The sequence below is a fragment of the Bos grunniens genome, chromosome 22 (genome assembly GCF_055505025.1).
Source record: "Bos grunniens cultivar Pamir isolate PY7600 chromosome 22, Bosgru_T2T1.0, whole genome shotgun sequence".
In the NCBI taxonomy this organism is placed as follows: Eukaryota; Metazoa; Chordata; class Mammalia; order Artiodactyla; family Bovidae; genus Bos; species Bos grunniens.
The window spans coordinates 47,428,123-47,452,183 of NC_141186.1; the positions used below are offsets into that span (position 1 = coordinate 47,428,123).

Below are 24,061 nucleotides of genomic sequence, written 5' to 3' on the forward strand. Positions count from 1 at the left end.
TTTAAGCGAGATGCTAGGTATCCCCGATTCAACAGCAAGTACACAAAACACAAGTAGGTGGCCGACACGCTGCAGCCATGACCAATCGCATCAGCATCCGCCCAATCCACTCCCCACCCCGCCCGCTCCGGGCGGCTCCGCCTCCGCCCTTCCGCCTTCCCGGAATCCTCTGGGCCGACGCCTGGCGGCCACCTTGTCTGTGTGCTCTCGCCCAAAGAGGTATCGTCTGCGCAGAGACCAATTCTTTGGCACTCGCGTCGCGTCACTGAAGCTAGAGACTGCAGGGGCGTCGGCGGCCGACATGACCCAGGCGGAGAAGGGAGAGGCGGAGAACGGGAAGGAGAAGGGCGGGGAGAAAGAGAAGGAGCAGCGCGGGGTGAAGCGACCCATCGTGCCCGCGCTGGTGCCGGAGTCGCTGCAGGAGGTGAGGCGGCGGGGGCGGGCCTCGGACTCGGCTTCCGGGCCCGGGCGGGGAGCTGGGCGAGGGGAGGAGACTGGCGAGCCGACCCGAGGCTTCGGGCCCTCACCTGGGTGGGTGGTGCAAGGGGGTCATTTCCCGTTCGCTCCGAGGGCTCTGGGCAGATGGCCAGGTCACTGCGTCCCCGCCGGTCGCCCCCAGCAACTGCTGTACGAGCCCCTTCCGGACCGTGAGAGCAGGACAAGGCTGTCACTTTACTGTCATATGGTTGAGGGAGCCGACTGGATGGTGTGTAGGGGCCACGACAGTTCCACTCTCTAGGATTCTCCCACTTTGAGAGGAGGAGGCGGGAGGAGAAAGCTCCAGTTGAGTGGGGGCAGTAGGTAACAAGGCCTGATGTGGGATGGCTACATTGTTGTTCAGCACCATTGATGTTCAGTCGCTACGTCGTGTGCGATTCTTTGCGACCGCATCGACTGCAGCACACCAGGCCTCCTTGTCCTTCATCATCTCCCGGAGTTTGCTCAAAATCAGGTGCATTGAGTTGGTGATGCCATCCAACCATCTCCTCCTGTCATCCCCTTCTCCTCCTTTTTTTCAATCTTTCCCAGCATCAGGGTCTCTTCCAGTGAGTCGGCCCTTCACATCAGGTGACCAAAGTATTGGAACTTGAGCTTCAGTATCAGTGCCTTCAATGAATATTCAGGGTTGGTTTCCTTTAGGATTGACTGATTTGATCTTGCAGTCCAAGGGACTCTCAAGAGTCTTCTCCAGCACCACAATTCGAAAGCATCAATTCTTCAGTGCTCAGCTTTCTAATGGTCCAACTCTCAAATCCATGCATAACTACTGGAAAAACCATAGCTTTGACTATATGGACCTTTGTTGTCCAACCAAAAGTCCTATCTCTGCATTTTAACGTGGGCTCTCTAGGTTAGTCATAGCTTTTCTCCAAGGAGCAAACGTCTTTTAATTTCATGGCTGCAATCACCATCTGCGGTGATGCTGAAGCCCAAGAAAATAAAGTCTGTCACTTTTTCCATTTTTTTCACCATCTATTTGTGCAGCTGACACCTAGACAAAGATCTAAAGGATATTTAGGAGTTAGCCATGGGGAGTGTGAGGACAGGAGAACATTGTGGAGAAGACCTGGGCCAAGAGAGCATAGGAAAGCATTGGAGGTGAGAATATCTGGAATCAGGGAAAAAGAGAGAGCAAGAAATAAGACTGGAGATCTTAAGAGGGGTGTCATCATGAGAGTGGTAAAAGGCAGAGCGTGGCCTCTTCTGAAGGGGAACTTTGGAAGAGCTAGCCAGACTCCGAGCTGCATGATCAACTCTTTTAATCCTCATAGTAGCTCTCTGAGGTAGGAACTTCAGTCAGAGCCAAGAAGTGGCACGGTCTGAATTTGAAGCCATGTCTGTGAATCCAGAGCCTGGGCCCTTACCCACTGCTGGAATATTTGTTTACCATCAGTCAGTCATGGAGCACCTTTTGGTTTTTGCATGTCCTCTGTGGCACCTCTACTGTTATTTGCAGAATGCCTTTTTTTTTTTTTTTCCTTCTGAATCTTTTCTTAAGCAATAACGTCCAGGAAATGATATGTAGGATTCACTGGCTAGTTACTCTAATATGTTAAAATAAATATGTAATTATTAAAAAGTCCTTGTCCAGACTTTGGAAAACTGTATTTACTACCCCAGAGCTTCCCAATCACTGTCCTGCAGACTGTGTGCCATTGATGGGGTACAGGTGTCCCCTACAGCAGGCTTCCCAGGTAACTCATTGGTAAAGAATCAGCCTGCCAAGCAGGAGACGCAGGTTTGATCCCTGGGTCTGGAAGATCACCTGGAGAAGGAAATGGCAACCTACTCCAGTATTCTTGCCTGGGAAACCCCATGGACAGAGGAGCCTGGGGGACTACGAAGCAGCCCTGTCGGTTTAACTCAGTCTCCTAGATATGTGTTGTCTGCCGTAACACACAAAAGCCTGAGGAGTCTGCTGAATAGCATCAGGCCTTTGTGAGAATGGTGCCATCACCATGCAACAGATGACCTCTGTGCCATGCACTGGGCATAGAGCAGTGAACGAGACAGTAACAGTCCCCTCTTACATGAAGGTTTTGTCTTCTGGGAGAGCAGTCAGTAAATCATTGTAAGAATGACAAGTGTCATGAAAAGGAGGGGTGCCCTAAGATTTTATTACAGCAGGACAAACACGCCTGGTCTAATGACAGTTAACTTAACACCTGAAGGGAAGAGTAAGATTTAAAAGGGAGAAAGAACACTGCAGACAAAAGGAAGTGCCTTTGTGCAGGCCTGAAGGTCAGCACTGTAAGCTAAGAAATCAGGAGACATCTGGATTTGGAAGACCAAAGAGACTGAAAAGGAAGTAGTTCTAGAGTAAAGCTAGAGAAATAAGCAGGGTCCTGATCTTGGATGTTCTGAACTGTATCTTACCAACAAGTTACAGAAATGTTTTGAAAGGGGGCAGGCCAGGAAGACACAACTGTAGCCAATGGGTGGAACGGACTAGGTGCTGGCTGAGGAGTCGTGCTGGAAAGGCCATTCTCAATGCAGGCATCCATTTGTCAGAAGGACTGTTGGAGTCTCTTTGAGTCCCCCCTGAGTCCCTCAGCGTGTTTCCATGGTAAAGGTTCCTCAGTCACTCAGGTTATGTTCTTCTCCATTGAGAAATCTGGATCTAAAAGCCCACTGTCTCAATTTGTGCTCCTTGGTCAGTCCTTGGTGACTGTCGCCCAAGAATGGGTGGTGAAAGGCAGACATCCGAGGATAGAATTGTGAACTCCGGCCTTTTAACTCCAAACTCTTACCAGATCAGGTAAATAGCACAGAGTCAGTAAGGGTAACGTATTTAAAAAACAGTGACCAAAATACAGTTTATGCTCATTCTCGAAAGTGGTTCCTGTATTGAGCCTTACTTTCCAGCATTAGAAAACAGTGATTCTGTTCTAATACTACATTTCTTCCCTCACCTACTCAACCAATGTTGTCATAGCTGAGCGATGATATTGATTACCTCAGGAGCTTTTGTAAATTGCAGATTCCTAGGCTGTCTCTCAGAGAAGGCAATGGCACCCCACTCCAGTACTCTTGCCTGGAAAATCCCATGGATGAAGGAGCCTGGTAGGCTGCAGTCCATGGGGTCGCTGAGGGTCGGACACAACTTCACTTTCAATTTTCACTTTCATGCATTGGAGAAGGAAATGGAAACCCACTCCAGTGTTCTTGCCTGGAGAATCCCAGGGATGGGAGAGCCTGGTGGGCTGCCGTCTATGGGGTCGCACAGAGTCGGACATGACTGAAGTGACTTAGCAGCAGCAGCAGCAGGCTGTCTCTCCCAGGAGATTCTGAATCAGAAAGTTTGTAGTGAAGCCTTAGGGTCTTTTTATTTTGTTTTTTTTTAACAAGGATCTTTAGGTGTTCAGATTTAGGGAACCCAGCACTTCACGAGTCATAGTATTCCCCACACTCTTATTCCTTATTTGTCTTCTTTAGTAAATGGAAAGTTCTCTAGTGGCTGGGACTTTGTCCTTGTCATCATTGTACCTGTAGTGCTTGGCACAGAAACACCCTCAAATCATAGCTTGATTTGCACTGGGTACTTAGGATTTCATTCATTTAAACAAAGATGTGTTGACCTTTGTGCCATGAGTCAGACCCTCGAAACACAGATACAAAATGAGTTTGATAGTCATTACAGGAAACTAACGTCTTTAAGTCTGTTACCATCTATATTATTTTCTAAAGTCACACTCCTATGTTTTATATTTACAGCAAATCCAGAGCAACTTCATCGTTGTCATACATCCAGGTTCCACAACTCTGAGGATTGGTCGAGCCACAGACACACTTCCTGCCAGCGTTCCTCACGTCATTGCACGAAGACACAAACAACAGGGGCAGCCACTGTACAAGGACAGCTGGCTGCTCAGGGAGGGACTAAACGTAAGTCAGGGTGAGGACCTGGAGGGGTGCCCCGGCAGTCCAGGGGTTAAGACTCCACTTTTGCTGCCAAGGGGCCAAGTTCAGTCCCTGGTCAGGGAACTAAGATCCCACAAGTCATGCTGTATGGACAAAACAAAACACCACACACACACAAAATGTAGGACCTGGAGCAAAAGCCCAAGGCTGTCGCCTTGGGAGGGCTTAGATACTCAGTGTATGGCGTAATCTTGAGCAACATCTTCATAGCTTTAATGTATCTTAACATAATGACATTGTTCAGGGTTACAAATATAATTTTTTATCAGAGCTAGCAATTTCAGATTGTACAGAAATAATTGTAACAAAAGAAAATTAATTTTTATAACCCATCAGGATGAATTGGGTATTGAAGAAGCTGATTTTTAGTGGAGGATACAGAATTGTCACTTTCTTAAAATGATGCATCCAGGTGTCTGTTAACTGACTGCTGTATTTTTTCTTCCAGATATTTAGATTTTATATTGAGCTTATTTTTTCAATCTGTAGCAAATTGAATTCCTCCAATAAGTACTTGTTATAATCTTAGGTTAAATCATAATTTAAAGGCAAAAAGTAAATATGTCCTTGGGGTCATTTACTTAGGATGCAGTAAGTGTCCTATTTTGCAGGTGATAATTAACAGGAAAATTTTTCATGATAGGTATTGAATATGTATATAACATTATAATCCATTTTTAAGCTTTAAATCAAGGGTAGTTTTAGGAACTTGTAGTTTCTATAACTCTGATAGTAGGCCTTAGGGTTTCCTTTTCTAGCATAACTAGCAAACCATCCTTAAGTCCATTTTTAAGCTTAACTATAACTTGACAATGTAAGGGTTTAAAACTCACTTATATCCTGGATCTTCTAATTCTATCTTAGGGACTAAATCTCTGGAGTAAAAATAGAAAGAAAATAAAATAATCTTTTCAAAAGTATTTATGGAATGTTCTTTTCAATATCACAGTAACTTGAATACTCATTAACTAAGTGAAATAACACATGTAGGAAAAAATATTGCTATAAAATTGTAAGCGTGAAAATTCTATCAATATATGGAAGAGTCTTGAAATACTTGGTAAGTTTAAAGTATGCTATGCTCTGATATTAAGTCAAAAGTCCCTTGAGGTATAGAAATTTGCAATAGTTGGTTTATGGTGATGGTGCTTTTCTGATTTTTTTTTAAATAAATAATAAAAAGGTTACTTTGTATTCTTAGGGTTAACATATGTGACATAGTGAAGGACAAGCTTGTTGATGAGGGAGCATTTCCTCTTGCTAGATTAAATTAGTATTTTGCTGTTACTTTCTCTTTTTCACTAAATCATTGATGCTGTTCATCACTGTTTCTTTTCTGCCAGAAACCTGAAAGTAACGAACAAAGGCAAAATGGCCTTAAAATGGTGGACCAAGCAATATGGTCTAAAAAGATGTCGAATGGCACCAGACGGATTCCTGTGTCCCCTGAGCAGGTTGGGTCTCAGCTCTTTGTTCAGATTCATTCCCTGACCACTGCTATTATGTCGTAACCATTCGTGGGCACTCCCTATTTCATTATGCAAATTATTAAAGATGGGATTTTCTTTAAAAAGGAAAGAAAACCATTTATAACCACCTGCAGAATACCTAAATTGGTGTTACAAAAGTCTAGGCAAGCCAATTTGTAAGGTAGTGTTTCTTACGTCAAGTTGATGAAAATTTAGTTACCTGTGAGTCTTGAGTATATTATTCCAGCATCTTGATGAGAAGCTGTATTCTTACACGTTTGTCCTTTTAGTGTGATAAACCAGTACTGCTGGGGATGGACACGAGTCTGTGTCCAAAAAGTTCCTTCAGTTTTTAAGTAAAAATAAAAGACAAATTGTTCATTTTTACCAAGAACTTTACTGAACAACGTGTTCACTGTTTTGTTCCGCTGCCTTCTACTGTTTTTCAAGCAACTTCATAATTCTGTCTTCCCCAAATTTTTTATCTTTCTGAGCAAAGAACTGTTCTAAGTGCCTTTTACAGACTTCCAGGGATCTGAAATTTTTTTCACTAAAAATTTTGTGAATAAAATAAATGGAAATCTAAAGGTGCAGTGTCTGGTGAAAACAGTGGATGAATCAGAAATTCCCATCCAAGCTGTCGTAGTTTTTCCATATAGAAAAACATGTGGTCTTACATTATCCTGATGGAAGACTGTGCATTTTCTGTTGACTAATTCTGGATGCTTTTCAATGAGTGCTTCTTTCAGTTGGTCTGATTGGAAGCAGTACTTGTTGGAATGAATCATTTGGTTTTCCAGGAGACCATAATACAGGACTCCCTTTCAATCCCACATCAAAGCAGTTAAAATAACCAAGCTGGTACAAATATTACTCATTGCTCGATTGGGATATTTTCAGTATGTTGGCTCTCTCTTGCATGGTACAATGTTGATTATTCTCAAGTAATGTCTCAGTTTGATTTCTATCAACTTCACTGGTCTACTGGACCAGGGAGCATTGTCCAGTGAGGAATCTCCAGTGCAAAACTTTGCAAACCACTTTTGACACATTCGATAAGTCATAGCACCTTCTCCATATTACTGCACATATCTTTTTTTGCATTTTTACCTTTTTTGAAATAACAAAGCATACTATGCAGAAAATGTTGCCCTTTTCCCCCCATCATCAATATTAAGATGGCTACACAAAAATTCACCCGTTTTGACAAGTTTTTGTTTTAAATGCACACTGATGTTACAGCTGTCACAACATAATCTAACAGTTGTTTTGAATAAAGTTAAAGACAGCTAACTGCTACTTGAGCTGTCTTACAGAAAAAAACCAAATGAACTGTTTGGTTAACCAAATATATAAATTTATGTTCACGTTTCAGCAGAGTGCAATATTCATTTTAGACTGGCTGTGAATCACAGCCTGAGGGTTAACATGATGGGAAAAATCAAGGTTGTGGAAAAGGGCAGGAGAGTCCACTTGTGACCAATCCCTATTTTGCATCGATCTTGGATTCATTATTAAAATTTGCCACTATATCTATTCTGTGAGAGGAGAAGAGGACAGCCCCTTTTTTTCTTGCATAGACTCAGAGAATTTTCTGATGTTCCTTTGTTTCAGGCACGTTCCTACAATAAGCAGATGCGACCCGCGATTTTAGATCACTGCTCTGGAAATAAGTGGACAAACACATCTCATCACCCTGAGTTTTTGGTGGGAGAAGAGGTAGGAGACTTGTTTACAGTGAAATGGAAGAAGAAAATGGAGGTCCTATTTATAAAATCAGTGTGCTTTGCCACCCAGTTCTGGTTGTTCCCAAGCATTCTGTAATCTTACCCTGAGGAACAGATAGTCACACTGGCTCCTAAGATATTAGACACTCCACTCTCAACATGAGAACAGTCAGCAAATGTTAATGATAACTTCTGGCCTTTGGTTTTTGAATGTGAATCTGGGAAACCCTGAGAGAAGAGTTCTAACAATGTATTCATCTCTCCATCATTTCCAGGCCCTGTATGTTAATCCTTTGGACTGTTATAATATTCACTGGCCTATCAGAAGAGGTCAGTTAAATATTCACCCAGGACCTGGGGGCTCTCTTACAGCTGTTCTGGCAGATATTGAAGTAATATGGTCTCATGCAATACAAAAATACTTGGAAATCCCACTGAAAGATTTAAAGGTAAATGGAAATTCCAAGTTACTGGATTGTCTTTAGAAATTCTTGGTCAATAAAAGTACACTGTTCTTTGTAAGACAGTGTCCTTGAAGCCGTCTCCACTTTAAGGTGTTAAGGATATCCTTTTCCTTCACTAAATTCCCATCTGGTGCTTTCTTTTTTTCCCTCATTTTGTTTGGTTTTTGGTATTTCTGTTGCTCTGCAGGCAGCAAACTTGCTCATGTTTATACGTTCTCTCTGGACCTTTTTTGGACACATCAGTTGTCTTATTTTTCATTTTACAAGTTTTAAATAATTCAAAAGGAATAAAAGGTCCACAAAACTTCAACTTTTTTTTTTTTTTTTTAATATAAAACCTAAAAGATAGCAGAGAGCTTTGAGCTTTTACTTTGGGCCTCTAGCCATTGCTGCCGCTGCTTTAGAGAGAATTCTCTCTGAGGACAAGTGTGGTGAAATTTGTTTTGACCTGATTTGAATATTAACCATTTAATCTTTTTCTCCTTTGTTCTTCTTTTTAGTATTATAGATGTATCTTGTTAATTCCTGATATCTATAATAAACAGCATGTGAAAGAATTAGTGAATATGATCCTAATGAAGATGGGTTTTTCAGGTATGTCTGTTATTCCAGGGAAACCTGCCTGAAATGAGAGTGTTTTGTTTTTTCCTGACACAGTTGATTTAATTCACTGCTTGACTGAAATGCTTATTCTGGGAAGGTCATTGATGCTTGCCTGGGGGTTCCTAGACTTTAACTAGATATTTGTTATAGGATCTTCCCTGCTCCCCAGCTGATCACCCCTCTGCCTTTTGTTTTTCAGGGATTGTGGTCCATCAGGAGTCTGTGTGTGCCACCTTTGGAAGTGGCTTAAGCAGCACGTGTATTGTAGATGTCGGAGACCAGAAGACAAGCGTGTGCTGTGTGGAGGATGGGGTCTCTCATCGGAACACTCGGTGAGGAGCTTGGGAGGTATTCTCTGCTTCCTCTTCCTTTACAGCCTATTCAACTAGAAGCATCTTGAGTTAGAAGTTTTTTTAAGGAATTATATGTTGACTTTTTTTTTTTTAATGAAGCCACTGAGATTGTGGAAGTGCGAATTTGAACAAGGCTATAAACTGGTGATTTCTGCTATAATAAGGCTATAAACTGGTTCCGTTGGAACCCTCTGACATGATGAGCCCAGGCTTCCTGGGTGGCTCCGTGGTAAAGAACCTGCCTGCCAATGCAGGAGACACAGGTTCAGTTCCTGGGTCAGGAAGGTTCCCTGGTGAAGGAAATGGCAACCCACTCTAGTGTTCTTGCCTGGGGAATCCCATGGACAGCGGAGCCTGGCAGGCTACAGGCCATGGGATCACAGAGAGTTGGGACACGACTTAAGTACTAAAAGCAACAACAGTGTGAGCTCACATCATTGGGTTCATGAAAGCCCTAGTGTGTGCTGTGTGCTTTCCCGCAGAAGTGTGTATGTTAGCTCTGTGTCTTTCACTGTTGTGGCAGTCACACTCACAGCAAAGCTTTACATAGGCAAGTCATTTAGGGGAGACAGTAGGTTTTTAGGTCTAAATTGTCTAGCTAGCATTTTGAGTATTTGCTTTTCTCTCTCTCTCTCACTTTTTTGGCCACCCTGCATAGCTTGTGGGATCTCAGTTCCCCAACCAGGGATTGAATCTAGGCCACCGCAGTGAAAGCTCAGAATCCTAACCACTAGGCCACCAGAGTCTCCTGAGTATTTGCTTTTCTTGTCAGATTGTTTTTGATCAGTGAACAGTAACTTGGTGGTGGTCCAGTCCCTTCATTACATTATCACTGATAGAAGATTTAATAAAGTAACTAGCCCAGCAGGTTTGCAGCTTGCTTATCTGAGACAAGCCCAGCACAGGTGAGCATACCAGGTAGTGCCTATGACCAGTTCTCTGCAGCATTTTGTGCTTCCAGGATGGCTGCTTCAGGATGATTTTAATTCTTCCTGTCACTCACATAGGTAGTTTGACTTTTAAGGCATAGAAACAAACTTAACAGGGTCTAAGCAGTCCTGGAGAGAAGTTAAGCTGCTACCTCCTAGGTTACAGTGCACTCTCAAGCCCTGATTGAGTTGTTTGAGCTCCTTCATTTGTATTACCTAATGCCATTGCTTCTTGAAGTACAGAGAGAACACTGGACCCCAGGTCTTCTACCACTGAAACAGCACAGCAGTGATCCCTCCAGATGGCAGAAATGTTCAGTGAGTGGCTAGTAGTCTCAGAGTTTTTCTCCCACAAGAGAGATTTGCCTTATGATGTTATTCCTTGTCGTCTCTATATGCCAGTAAGCGTAGATAGGCAAACAGCTGTCATATGCTATACATATGGACCTAGAAATGAGCTGGACTTAATGTGTATTCTGTCTCTTGGATTTTTTTGCAAGTAGCATTTTTTACTTGATGCTCACCACTGTTTTTTTTCTAGTTTCCTTTCTCTCTCCCTTACATCCATTCTGCCCTTTGATTCTTAAACTTATCCTTACAACATTTCTTGAAACTTGCTGCTTTGCTGTGCCTAACTGAGTTTTTGGAACACCCTTTGCATCTTGTTAGCTGCCCTTTTCTCTTGACTCTAGGCTCTGTCTGGCATATGGTGGATCTGATGTGTCAAGATGCTTTTACTGGCTGATGCAGCGAGCTGGCTTCCCTTACAGAGAATGCCAGTTAACAAATAAAATGGATTGCCTTCTTCTGCAGCACCTTAAAGAAACTTTTTGTCATTTGGATCAGGTGGGAGCAAAATCAAAATTGCTGATTATTTTTGTTTTCAGGGAAAATTGAAGATGTTTAAGGATAATTAAAAAATTAACAGTACTGTGCTACCTGTTCAACCCAAGTTGATAAAACCTTGAGGCTGAAGCTCTTAAGAAGTGAGAGATTTGGTAAGGTCAGACCCATACAGAAGTATCTCATACTCAGGGAAACACAGCTAGTTTTTTCTTAAGAGAGTAGATTTCTCTCTTCTTAGGATCTGTGATCATTCTAAGGATAAACATTAACCTTTAGATGTAATGAACAGCAGCAGGTAAATACATAGTTACAGACAGTTAATAAAATGGTATCATTTGAAGTACTTTCTTACTATTGTGAACAGTCAGCATTTAATCGTTGGTGTATATGAATTGCTACCTTTTTATACTGTTCATTGTAGACTTCTTTTAAAAAATCTTGTTTGAGTAATAAAATTCTGAGTAAAAAATTTTTTGAGAAATGTACAACAGGGTAACATTTCCCAGTTATTGAGGGAATTTGCTTGTTGGTTTGGACATTGTTTGTATTCGTGTATATTGATAATGAAAGAAACCAGAAATACAGATAGTGGCAATTTCAGAAATGTTGAAAGAGAAACAAGGTACAGTTGAAGTCCTGTTTTTTAAGTTCCAGTGGAAGTGGTAGAAAGTTGTAGTGCAGCCCTTTCGTGGGTGAGATTTAGACCGCAGAGAGGCTTGTCATTTGTAGAGTTTGTGTGCACTTTTCCTGATTGACTGACAGCATCTTTCCCCGGATTTAGGACATCTCTGGGCTTCAGGACCATGAGTTTCAGATTCGACATCCAGATTCCCCTGCCCTTCTTTACCAGTTTCGATTGGGAGATGAAAAACTCCAGGTAACATATGGGTGTGTATTTCCCATGGGTAGAAAGAAAGGCAGCCAGGTTCAGTCAGACTGAGAGAATGTGTATTTGCTGGAAACCTCATGAAGTCAGAATGCCAACTGGATGTAAATTAGCTGCTAGCCCAACATTTAAACCCCTGATAGAGTATAGATCAGAAGAGATCTGAGCCATCTTTTTAATTAGCCACTATGTGAGGAGTTGCTATTTAGAGAGAGGCACCATTCTGGGAAATTATAAAGTAGTTGCAGTTCAGTTCAGTTCGGCCGCTCAGTCGTGTCCGACTCTTTGCGACCCCATGAATCGCAGCACACCAGGCTTCCCTGTCCATCACCAACTCCCAGAGTTCACCCAGACTTACGTGTAGTTTACTAGGCACGTATTTTGCATTCACTTTGAGATTACTCTCTCAGGTGTTACATCACCCATTCAGTTTGGTGATGAAGCCCATTACACACTGAAGAAATAATGCTCCTTCCAAAAGAGAATGCTTACCCAATCCAGCTTACAGGATCTGACCTGCCAGTTTTGTTTTTGGAAGGACACAATTTATTTAACGGGTCAGTTTTTTCAGGAGGCAGTAGCCTTGATTGGTCATTCTTTTCCGTCCCCACCCAGGCTCCAATGGCTTTGTTTTATCCAGCAACTTTTGGAATCGTTGGACAGAAAATGACAACTTTACAGCACAGATCCCAGGGTGACCCTGAGGATCCTCACGATGAACAGTACCTGCTGGCCACGCAGAGCAAGCAGGAACAGGTCTGCGGTAATTCGGGGTCACAGGAGATAGTTTTGTGCCTGAGAGAGGTTTGCCCACACTTAATGGATCGTTGCAATGACTGCAGTCTGACAGTATGCTACAGCTGATACTGTTTTTAGGACCATAGATGAAGTCTACATTTAAAATCCAGATGGCAGATTTCTTTGTTCAGCACACATCTATTTTCAGAATACTACTCCACACATGTAAAAGTTAATTTAATGATGATGCTTCCCTTTTGGTGTGTATTATTTCTGAACTTTTCCTCTTTTGAATATTTGCTCAGTAGTATTTTCAGTAAAATCTCACCTATTTTTTTTCTCACCTGTTTTTAAATTATCACATGAAAGGTGGGTAGGCACAGGCAAGGAACTGAATGCCTTTGTCCAGAGCTGATCCTAGTTGTAGGATGTCTGCTGCAGGGGCACAAAGTAAAGCTCTTATCTGCCAGTGAAACAGCAGCTCATGATGGAGAGAAGAGGGCTGTAAACCTGCTCTGGTCTTTGTTCCTGTCCCAAAACTGAGCATGAGATTGCTTAGATAAGGTCTGAAAATGAGGACCCATGACAGCCACTGGCCCAAGAATTCCACTGAAATAACTATACTCAAAAACTCAGGGGGGAATAGTTCATCAACGTCAACATTTCAGTCTTAAAATCCAGCCAATATTAGGAAAGTTCTGTGGTCTGCCCTGCCAGCCTGGGGTTGCCTTGGTTTGTTAGCATGTCCTCGTCTTCTGCATCCACCCCACCCGGTTATCCAGGGCGGGGATTGGGTGCTAGGTTGCACGCTGTGGGGTGTTTTCTGTCTGCGGCACAGGGACAGGCCTTTGTTTTATAGAGTGTCCAGCAGTGGGGTGGGGAGGGGACATCCAGCTGGAGAACAGTGATCACTCTCATAGTCGGACCATCCATTCGACTCTCCTTTTGATTGATTTAAAGTCTGCAAAAGCTACTGCTGACCGGAAGTCTGCATCCAAACCCATTGGATTCGAAGGGGACCTTCGTGGCCAGTCCTCTGACCTTCCAGAAAGACTGCATTCCCAGGAGGTGGATCTGGGACCCTCCCAGGGAGACTGTTTGATGGCTGGCAATGATTCTGAGGAGGCTCTCACCGCACTGATGTCCAGGAAGACTGCCATCTCGCTGTTTGAAGGGAAGGCCCTGGGACTGGATAAAGCCATCCTCCATAGCATAGACTGCTGTTGTAAGCATATCTGGGGAGCCGGGAGCAGGCAGTTCCGGGGTTCAGGCTAGGGTGTAGTTTTATCCTGCAGCATGTTCATTCAAAAGCTATTGAGGACCTACTTTGTGCTGCCATTGTCAGGTATTAGAATCTGATTCCTGGCCTTCTTGAACATAGAACCAAGTACCAAAGGCCAAAACAAGTCAGATTACCACATAAAGGCATTCTAGGTAGAAGAAGCAGCCTGTGTAAAGGCCAGTGTGACTGGGGAGCAGAGTGAGGCTGTGGGAGGGGCCGGTACACACCACACTGGACTTTGTAGCCCCCTTAGAGGTTGAGGTCCTGATCCTGCTAGTAGCAGGGTTGGGGGCGGGGCATGTGTGGGGACAGCAGCTTGCTCAGGTTTTGTGCTTTGCAGGGTTCCTCTGGCTGCATTGTAGCATCATCGAAGATAGGTGGGGGAGAGCGCTTTGAGGGGCTCCTGCCATTATCAAGCAATAGATGATGGTGGCTTGGCCTAGGGTGGTGGTAGATACAGAGAGAAAGCATGAAAGGGATTTCTCTGTCTTTTCAGCATCTGATGAAACCAAAAAGAAGATGTACAGCTCCATCCTGGTGGTGGGAGGTGGTTTGATGTTTCATAAAGCCCAAGAATTTCTGCAGCACAGAATTCTCAATAAAATGCCACCTTCATTCAGGCGAATTATTGAAAATGTAGATGTGATCACAAGGCCCAAGGTATGTTGTACATGGTGCAGGTCAGACTCTTTTCCAGTGAAACAGCATTATTTGTAGTTGTATGTGGACAGAGAAAATCCTGGGAGGCATGAGGCTGTGTGTGGGGCACTCTCGAGGGCTTGGGGCAAGTAGAAAAATGACTTTCAGCAGGTCACACAGATGTGGTGGAAGGAGCTCTGGACTCAGGGACTGGATTACTGGCTTTCAGTCCCTGCTGTGTTCTCCAGATCAGCATGACCGACTTCTGACTTTGTCAAAGGACGGGGTGGGCAAGGAGAAGACTGACTGTACTCACACTGTCAACTAGAACAAGTCCATTTTCATCTCTTTCGTATTGAGAATCTGCTGGGCCCTAGACCAGGTGATCTTCAAGGATCTTTTTGGTTTGAACTGTCATGGAAACCATAAACACAGCAATTTAGAAACAGATTGTGTCTGTATTTTATCATTCTCACTGACAATTCCGGGGAATATTTCTGTTTAATTCTCATTCAGAGGGAGATTCATTCAGAGGGAGAGGTTATGGGATATATTCATTCCACTCAAATTTCAAAATAAGTTATTTCCTTAGAAATGGTCTGGCCTATAGGGACTATTAGTGGAATAATAGTAAGTAGTGAATAATAGCATCTTCAGTAATAAAAACCAAAAAATTTTCTTGTGAACTGAAATAGAAAATATCTGTGGTTAGTTCATAGGTCCTGCATGAGTCTGCCCCTAAATTCCAGTAAATGATTAAGTATATGTCTTGTCCGTTTTCATTGAAATATCTTTGTCATTTCTTCTCTAGGACATGGATCCCCGGCTGATTGCCTGGAAAGGAGGGGCAGTGTTGGCTTGTTTGGATACCACACAGGAACTGTGGATTTATCAGAGAGAGTGGCAGCGCTTTGGCGTCCGCATGCTACGAGAGCGAGCTGCTTTCGTGTGGTGAGATGGACAGAAAAGTCGCTGTTGAAGACCAACACAGACCTTGTGGTATAAAAGACTTAGTATAATTTATTGACTTAGGTGCTTTTCAGTTTCATGAAAATAAAGGAATCTTAACTTTTTTTGGTTGAACACATTACATTGGTGTAAAAAAATAAGCTGCTTTTGTAGTCAGGACATTTGAGAATAAATATGAACTTAGTCTTCCGTGGTGAATTTTCCTGCTCTTCCTCGGGGTCTCAGACTCCCGATGATGTCTGTTGCTGCAGTAGAGTGGCTCTCAGGTGGTGAAGCCCTTCCTTTAGGTTGACTTCTGAGTGTTAGGCAGTCTCGGGTACCCATGAGGGGTGGGTGTGTGAGTACCTGAATTGTGAGAAATGTCTGATTACACATTTTCCCTCTTGTATAGCATAAACGTATGTCATGACTTCTGTATGCTGCTAAAATTCCTTGGGGGAAAAAAGGTATTTTTGTTGTTGTTTCTTTCCATTTTTAAATTTTTCTCTTGGATTACAAAAAGTAGCGGGGCCCATTCAGGTCCAGATTTCCAGAGCAAAGATTTAAGGTTGGGCTGGTTGGCTTTTGTTACCCACATGATCTGGGGTGGGCTTGGGAAAGGAAACCAGTCACTATTTGACCAGAACAGAAACAGAAAAGGCAAACTCATTTTCTTCCTAAAGCCAAATAGAAATGGTTTATATATAATTTAGACAAGATACCTGTCATAATTACTAACTTAATCAGTAGCTCCTCAGTCTTCCTTGACCTGAAAAACAAGTGAAAGTTCTCAGAGTACTTCTTGTTCAGTATGATCTCTAGAACTGGGGCTGGGGGTGGGACTGGCAGAAAGAAAAAGTAGGTGAAGGTAAGAGACTCAGGCCAGTGGAATACAGAAACAAGGATGGTTGGGAGCTTTCCCTGGCGGTCCACTGGTTAGGAGTCAGCGCATTCACTGCTATGATCATAGGTTCAATCCTTGGTCAGGGCAGTAAGACCCCGTAAACATTTGGGCCAAAAAAAAAAAAAGGATGGCTGGAAGTTTAGGACATGGAGAAATATTAGAGTATTTTAAATAAATAGGATTATCTTGAGTGTGTGCTCAGCAGGTTGGAAACAAAGAAGAGCCTGCCAATGTGACAAAATTTTAACTTGCTTCTCTTCTTTGGGATGCTTGCCCTCAATCTGAAAACTGTATGCTATTTTAATTTTTATTTTTAATTTTTAATTAAGTTTATACACTATGATTTTACATTTCTGGATTGTTTCCACACAATTTAATACTAGCTACCTAGTTCTAAAAGCATAATGAATTCTGTTTATAATAGCTCTTCACATAATAGCAATTTGCTCTTAAAACTGGTAGAGGTTGATTCAGAGGAACTTGGTTTCTGGTCCATGTTTTGACATAGGTCATGTCCATTTTTTACTATCAGCACTTAAAAGCACCATGCAAACTGAACACGACAAGTAAGTGAGCTTTACCACATTAACTGTTTTGCCTCAGGCATTACTAATTATTTGCTTGTGAAGCTGTACACTCTGCTTCTTTTTTTGGTCTTTGTAAGATATGTATCCGGAGAAGGCAGTGGCACCCCACTCAGTACTCTCGCCTGGAAAATCCCATGGACGGAGGAGCCTGGTAGGCTGCAGTCCATGGGGTCGCTAAGAGTCGGACACAACTGAGCGACTTCACTTTCACTTTTGACTTTCATGTGTTGGAGAAGGAAATGGCAACCCACTCCAGTGTTCTTGCCTGGAGAATCCAAGGGACGGGGGAGGCTGGTGGGCTGCCGTCTATGGGGTCGCACAGGGTCGGCCACGACTGAAGCGACTTAGCAGCAGCAGCAGCGAGGCATGTATCAGAGGAGTGGCATGGCCCTTTAGGGATACGCGACAAAACATTTTAACAGCCGTCCACCTGAGACTGATCCACACTCTAGAGCAGATGCAGGCTTGCACTGTGTGAGAGAGACAGGCTTTCCTAGAGAAATACAAATGGTAATATAACCGACTTTCGTGACTTCTGCATTAAGGAAAAGATGCTTTGAGAAAAGTAAAAAAAACTGGAAGACTTAAAATGCCACCCATCTCTATGTTCTGTAATGCCAAGGTAGATTCTGTTTTTTTACTTAAGTAAAACAGTATAACAACTCATTTATAAAAAATTAATTACTTCAAGAGGGCTAACTTCAACATAGGAATTATTTTTGTTTTGAACATGAAAAGTTACGTATAATCAACAAACTCTGAATTCTGACAGTTAACTTCTAATGGGTAACTTTGGGCGAAGGTAGACATCAGCTCTGTAAGTGATATATTTTGTTGATGTTAAAAATCCCCTGCCCAAGAGTCAGGTAGGACATGAGGCTAGTTCAGCTGGTTCAGAGGGAGGGTCCTATGCAAATACCAGGTGTAGAAGTGTTTCCACACAGAGTAGGGCACATGGTCAGCAAAGATCGGCGCAGCCTGTTAGTCCCTATGTCTGTTATAAAGATTTTTGTGTGTTATAGAGGGTTTTTCACTTAAGAAGTTATTGAACTAGTGAGGACTCTCAGTTTTGGCCTTCATTAATTAAACTTAGTTACAGAGCTAAACAGTTCTACCTACTCTGCAGGGCATGCCCTATTCAGGACTGGATGTTCAGGTGGGAAATGCTTTATTACTGATTATCACTGTGGCTATAGTTGTACAGTGTTCCTGATTTTTAGATATGAAATTGAGGTTTAGAGTTATAAATTTAGTTTCCGTTTTTAATGCCACAGTCTTTGGTAATGTTTATAACAATTTTATTGGTATAACATTTAATTACTAGATTAAGGTGTATATATTCCTTTATAAATTATCCTGTTGTAAATCCTCCCTATTCCTTTTGCTCAAGCAGATATACATATGGTTGACTCTTGAACAGTACAAGTCTGAACTGGGCAGATACACTTAAGTGCATTTTTTTCAGTAAGTAATGCACTACACATCTGCAGATGGTTGAGCCATGGATACAGATGATGGACTGTGAAGTTCTCCCTGGATTTTCCGCTGCAGAGGGGTCAGCACCCTTGGGTTGTTCAGGGTTCAGCTGTAATCCTCCCTGCAAGTAGCCTATATGGTAAACTTCAGATGCTTACAGACCCTTTTTTCCCTGTGATTGGAGGGGTCAGAAGGCTTTAGGGTCTCCTGCTTCGTGGCTGGGCTACAGGGAGCAGCAGCTGTAGTGACAGGCGCGTGACCTTCTCCCCACCGACACATGCTGCTTGGCACGGAGGAGCTCTGCACAGAAACCTGTAGCGTCCTTCGTGAGGCGGTACGTGGGGCAGACGCTGAGTGCCCTGTAGCTGTCTGCGATGTCACCCTCTCTGAAGTAGACCACCACGTATTTGTGCAGATGAGCCTGGCTTCTCAGATCACTGCAGAAGAGGTTAAAAGCGAGGTGGAACAGGTCTCGGGAGCTCTCACAGGGGCCGCCCTCCTTCTCGTCACAGTTACCATCGCACGTGGTGTTACCATTGGAAAGAAGGAAAATGACCTTATCCGCTGCTTGCTTCTGAGTGGTAAGCCACTGCACGGGACCCATCTCGGCTATTTTCTTTTTCTGCCACTTCTCAAGGATAACTTCACTTCTGCAGCGGTTTTGAAGAAACTCAGTGAAGTAACAAACTGTGTGATGGAAGCATATTTCAGAAGGGTAAACCACAAGAACCTTAATGGAGGGCAGTAGCGTGGTAGTTGAGAAGGAAGTCTTCTTGATCCTTTCTGTGGGGGAGAGAAGCATTATGTCATCTCTGCACAGCAAGTAACAGGCTTTCACGCCTGTCGAAACCATGGCAGATAAATGACCCCTTGCTAGGGCACACTGGCTGAGCATCAGAGGTGTTACTACTGCCAGAGAGGAGAATATCCCTAAAGTTCCTTTCATACACATGATCTGAAATATACCAGTACTTAAACCTTAAAGATGCTGCAAAAGATTTATTTTCTAAGTCCCTGTCACTGAGTTCTCTTGATCAAGCCCATCCCTTTTCACATAAATTCACAGAAACTATTTAGGTTCAGAGTACTCTGTTTCAGGTGGGTGGTTGTAACTGTAGGATTTTCAGAGCCATACATAAAAAGGACAGCTGACCTCTGCCCTTTCACATCCTGTTTTGAGTTGCGTCAACTCAGTAGTAATTCCATCTTCTACCTGTAGGTGGTAGGGTTTCTTTACAGTTACATAAGGTTAAGTGGTAGGTCATTTCAGCTGGTCAACTGGAATTCTGTCCTATACATGGTACAGAATGGAAGCTAGTTATGAAACTACTGTAATGAATAGATACAGGTCAAACAATTCCCACTAATAGAAGTATTTCTAAGGTCAGAGTTCGATACGGCTTGCTTACCTAAGAAAGAACACGGGATTAATCTTGTTCTATCTGTAACATCACAGACAGCTCAAACGCTGCATTTCCATGTCTGTGTGTAGAGGGGAGGGGAAAGCAGAGGTTATCAGTGGGCCTCCCCCTAGCAGTTTATATCAATACTGGTATCTGATTTCTCATTCAAGTGTTCACTGTTTTTGGGTTGGCAAGATCCTTGTTGTTCAGTCACTCAGTCGTATCCAATTCTTTGCCACCCTCATGGACTGCAGCGTGCCAGGCTTCCCTGCCCATCACCAACTTCCGGAGTTTGCTCAAACTCCTGTCGATTGAGTCAGTGTTGCCATCCAACCATCTCGTCCTCTGTCGTCCCTTTTCCTCCTGCCTTCGATCTTTCCCAGCACTAGTGTCTTTTCTAATGAGTCAGCTGTTCCCATCAGGTGACCAAAGTATTGGAGCTTCAGCTTCAGCATCAGTCCTTCCAGTAAATATTCAGCGTTTATTTTCTTTAGGATTGACTGGTTTGATCTCCTTGTAGTCCGAGGGACTCTCAAGAGTCTTCTCCAACACCACAGTTCAAAAGCATCAGTTCTTTGGTGCTCACCCTTCTTTATGGCCCAACTTTCACATCCCTACATGACTATTGGAAAAAACATAGCTTTGACTATACGGACGTTTGTCAGCAAAGTAGTGTCTCTGCTTTTTAATATGCTGTCTAGGTTTGTTACTGCTTTTCTTCCAAGGAGCAAGCATCTTAATTTCATGGCCGCAGTCACCATCAGCATTTATTTTGGAGCCCAAGAAAAGAAAGTCTGTCACTGTTTCCATTGTTTCCCCATCTCTTTACCATGAAGTGATGGAACCGGATGCCATGATCTTCATTTTTAAATGTTGAGTTTTAAGGTAGCTTTTTCACTCTTCTCTTTCACTTTCATCAAGAGGCTCTTTAGTTCTTCTTCACTTTCTGCCATAAGGTGTCATCTGCATATCTGAGGTGATTGATATTTCTCCCAGTGATCTTGATTCCAGCTTGCACTTTATCCAGCCTGGCCTTTCACATGATGTACTCTGCATATAAGTTAAACAATCAGGGTGACAATATATAGCCTTGATGTACTCCTTTCCCAATTTGGAACCAGTCTGTTGTTCCATGTCCAGTTCTAACTGTTGCTTCTTGACCTGCATACAGGTTTCACAGGAGGCAGATATGGTCATCTGGTATTCCCATCTCTGTAAGAATTTTCCAGTTTGTTGTGATCCATACACACAGTCAAAGGATTTCACATAGTCAATGAAGCAGATGTTTTTTCTGGAATTCTCTTGCTTTTTCTATGATCCAGTGGATGTCGGCAATTTGATCTCTGGTTCCTCTGCCTTTTCTATATCCAGCTTGAACATCTGGAAGTTCTAGGTTCATATACTGTTAAAGCCTAGCTGGGAGAACTTAGAGTATTACTTTGCTAGCATGTGAAATGAATACAATTGTGCGGTAGTTTGAGCATTCTTTGGCATTGCCCTTCTTTGGGATTGGAATGAAAACTGACCTTTTCCAGTCCTGTGGCCACTGCTGAGTTTTCCAAATTTGCTGGCATATTGAGTGCAGCACTTTCACAGCATCATCTTTTAGGATTTGAAATAGCTTAGCTAGAATTCCATCACCTCCACCAGCTTTGTTCGTTGTATGCTTCCTAAGGCCCACTTGACTTCATACTCCAGGATGTCTGGCTCTAGGTGAGTGACCACACCATCGTGCCTATCTGGGTCGTGAAGGTCTTTTTTGTACAGTTCTCCTGTGTATTCTTGCCACAGTGTTTTTCTTACGCCTTGGAAGAACTTATTTTAAAAAAGTAGGAACTAGCGTAGATCCGCTATCTCGAATAAGGGGCAGTTTGTTATTAGCTATCTTTGGACCATTTCAGTCTTGGTAGGTGCCTCAGTGATTTAAAGAAAAAGGTGACTTAAAAAGGTGAGTGAAATCCTGAGTCCCAACCTTTGCTTTACCCTTGCAGGTATGATCAGTCTTTAGGAGAGCTCTAAGGTATTAAATAAATGTGGTCTGACTCTATTCTGATGCCAAAATGTGATTGCCTCTGGAGGAAGCTCCTTTAAAAGAAAAAATCAGCGTCATTCTTTAAAGAGCTGAATTATAACCCTTACCGTGCCTCCAGATCAGATAGATGCCAGCCACCAGCACCCATGTAGCCACAAGCAGAGCGGACAGGAGGAGAGGCAGCCAGCCACCCAGCACACTTCTGTCTGGGGAGAACAGAACTTATTTATCTTAAGCAGCACACAACCAGATTTTTCTCTTATTTGAAGACTAAAATTTTTATTTGACGCTTTGTAGACAAGTTTGGGTTCCTTCAAAGCCAACAGTCAGTAGATCTCTGCAGATCGGTATTTTTTTTTTTTTATAGAGTGTCCAGGTCTTTCACTAGATGCTCAAAAAGGAGAGGGGGCCCAGGAGTTTAGGAATGGTCCTTCAAAATCACTTTGGTCTTTTAGTCCACATTTTCACTGTGGTAACCAGAGTTTACATTCAGGTTTTTTTTGTTGTTGTTCTTTGATGAATTAATGTTATTCCGGGTGCAATTACTTCATATAATACATAGTATGCATAGAGGGCATCTTTAAAGGCTGTTCTGTCAGACTGACAAATGTGAGGGTAATGCCACCCGGTCACAGGAATGCTGAGAGTCAGTTAAGCTCCAGGGTGTGAAACTGCTCAGGAATCCGTCGGCACTGTGCCCACACAGCAGGATTGTCAGGAGGCTGGGTATCTAAAAACAGCACCTTCCAACTTTTGACCCTATGCCGGGCTAGTTCCGGAAGCATTTAATTTGAAAGAACTAACATCATTAAATCCAGAGAGACATTCTCCAGAACAGGCTGCTCTCAGGCACCAACGAGGTGTGTCTCCCCGGGGCCACTATTCCTAATTTGTTATCCAAATGTCTGTGTGGCCGCATCGAGTTACAGTAACAGCCGGCCCTGGGCTACTGAGACAGATAAGAAAGTCAAAATGCAGTGAAATGCACGTTCCTTCATACACTCAGTCCTTTTACACCACTGACGTTTTTCAGCAGACCCTTGGGGTGTTCTGAACATCTATTTTGCACCACTGATTTTTTTTCTTTCCCTTCTTCTGTATGTCCTGCTTGGTCAGGATCTTGATCTCATAAATGAAGCCTCATTCCTATTCCTATTGTAGCTGTTGGGCACAGAACCGCTATCTTTCCCTGCACCCTGTTCAGCACCCACAGGCCAGGACCCTCTCTCACTCTACCCCCACACCCCCAGCCTGTTGCATTCTGAATGGGGTAGGGCTGGGGTCCTTCCTGTCCTGAGGCTCTGTGCTGGGCACCTACCATGATCCTGAGGAGAAGAGACTCCCGTTTGTGGGCACTGCACCACGGTTCCTCTTTGTCGGATGCAGTCGTTGCCACATGTATGGAAATACGGAGTCAGCTAAGGAGAAGCAAGGGGCTTAGCATTATTCCTACTTTTCACCAGAACTTCTCATCCCTTTTTTCCTAGCTTCAACCCCTCTCTGGCATTGTAGTAAGGCGTTTTTTTTCCCCTTGGTCATACTTCTGTTATAAAGCCCTAAAATCCAGACCAGTGACCTAAGACCAGACACCTACAACTCCGGGGTTATGGATCTAAACTTTGTACATGTTGCTGAGAGGTTTTGCATGCTCAGTTGTGTCCGACTGCAACCCCATGAACTGTATGTAGCCCACCAAGCTGCTCTATCCATGGGATTTCCCTGACAAGAATACTGGAGTGGGTTGCCACTTCCTTCTCCAGGGAATCTTCCCGACTCGAATCAAACCCGCATCTTTTGCATTGGCAGGCAAATTCTTTACCACTGAGCCACACGGGATGCCCACTAAGAGGTTAGTTTCCTTATCTAAAAGGGTTAGGTTGCATCCTAATACATAAATATGTCCTCAAAAAATAGGGCAGTGGGACGCCTCTTGACCTAATCAGCACTTTTAAGTCCCTTGGGACTAGGAGAGTCTGGTTCCTTAGAAAAGAGGTGCAGTTCGAACATGCTGATGGGTATCTGCTCCCCTGGGCATGTCTGAGTGCTGCCTTTATGTCCCCAGGAATGAAGAACAAAAGAGTCTTATATCTTGGGTGTGGCTCTGTTCCAGTGGGACCCTCAATAACATGAACTCGGAGCAGAAAGAGCCCTGAGAGCATCTGCTGGTCTGACTTCCGTTCTCCAGTGGACTAATCACGGGCCCCGAGAGGACAGAGTTGCCCTTCAAAGTTCATAAACCGATCAGGAATTTTACTTCATTTTGCAGTGGAAATGGAGGCTTGGGATAACAAAATGGTATTCCTGTCTCAGAATTCCTTTGTGGCTCTGTGACAGCAAATGGGAATAAAAACAC

General features: G+C 43.3%; 2 protein-coding genes across 27 annotated transcripts in view; one reads left to right on the forward strand and one right to left on the reverse strand.

The window, feature by feature from the left end:
• ACTR8 (actin related protein 8) lies at positions 1-15,516 on the forward strand. 2 transcript variants are annotated; one of them, XR_015151539.1, is made up of 13 exons: positions 1-424; positions 4,216-4,386; positions 5,766-5,876; positions 7,506-7,610; positions 7,894-8,067; positions 8,583-8,676; positions 8,885-9,017; positions 10,855-10,965; positions 11,595-11,690; positions 12,315-12,455; positions 13,398-13,662; positions 14,216-14,379; positions 15,170-15,516. XR_015151539.1 is itself a non-coding variant. In XM_086367490.1 (13 exons), exons 1-13 carry the CDS (start codon positions 11-13, stop codon positions 15,311-15,313), a joined length of 2,166 nt encoding a protein of 721 aa, XP_086223616.1. In that variant the 5' UTR covers positions 1-10; the 3' UTR covers positions 15,314-15,516. The 2 variants fall into 2 exon arrangements, 1 of the variants encoding a protein (XP_086223616.1); XM_086367490.1 differs by lacking the exon at positions 10,855-10,965 and adding an exon at positions 10,660-10,813.
• Positions 15,353-24,061, reverse strand: part of IL17RB (interleukin 17 receptor B) — an 18,306-nt gene continuing 9,597 nt past the window's right edge. For 13 of the 25 annotated variants that reach the window (XM_086367509.1, XM_086367508.1, XM_086367497.1 and 10 more), the window contains 3 exons: positions 23,027-23,126; positions 21,816-21,914; positions 15,353-19,056 (listed from right to left, as the gene is read on the reverse strand). In XM_086367509.1, the coding sequence (XP_086223635.1) occupies positions 18,497-19,056; positions 21,816-21,914; positions 23,027-23,126 (759 nt within the window). In that variant the 3' untranslated portion in view covers positions 15,353-18,496. Of the gene's footprint in view, positions 19,057-21,815; positions 21,915-22,616; positions 22,658-23,026; positions 23,127-24,061 lie in introns of those variants that run through there. The other 12 variants (XM_086367513.1, XM_086367511.1, XM_086367515.1 and 9 more) reach the window with 3 other exon arrangements.

Coding starts and splice junctions, on each gene's coding strand:
- ACTR8 (XM_086367490.1), top strand. CDS start 11: ATGCTAGGTATCCCCGATTCAACAGCAAGTACACAAAACACAAGTAGG. Junction 12,456..13,397: donor CGCAGAGCAAGCAGGAACAG/GTCTGCGGTAAT, acceptor ATTGATTTAAAG/TCTGCAAAAGCTACTGCTGA. Junction 13,663..14,215: donor CCATAGCATAGACTGCTGTT/GTAAGCATATCT, acceptor CTGTCTTTTCAG/CATCTGATGAAACCAAAAAG.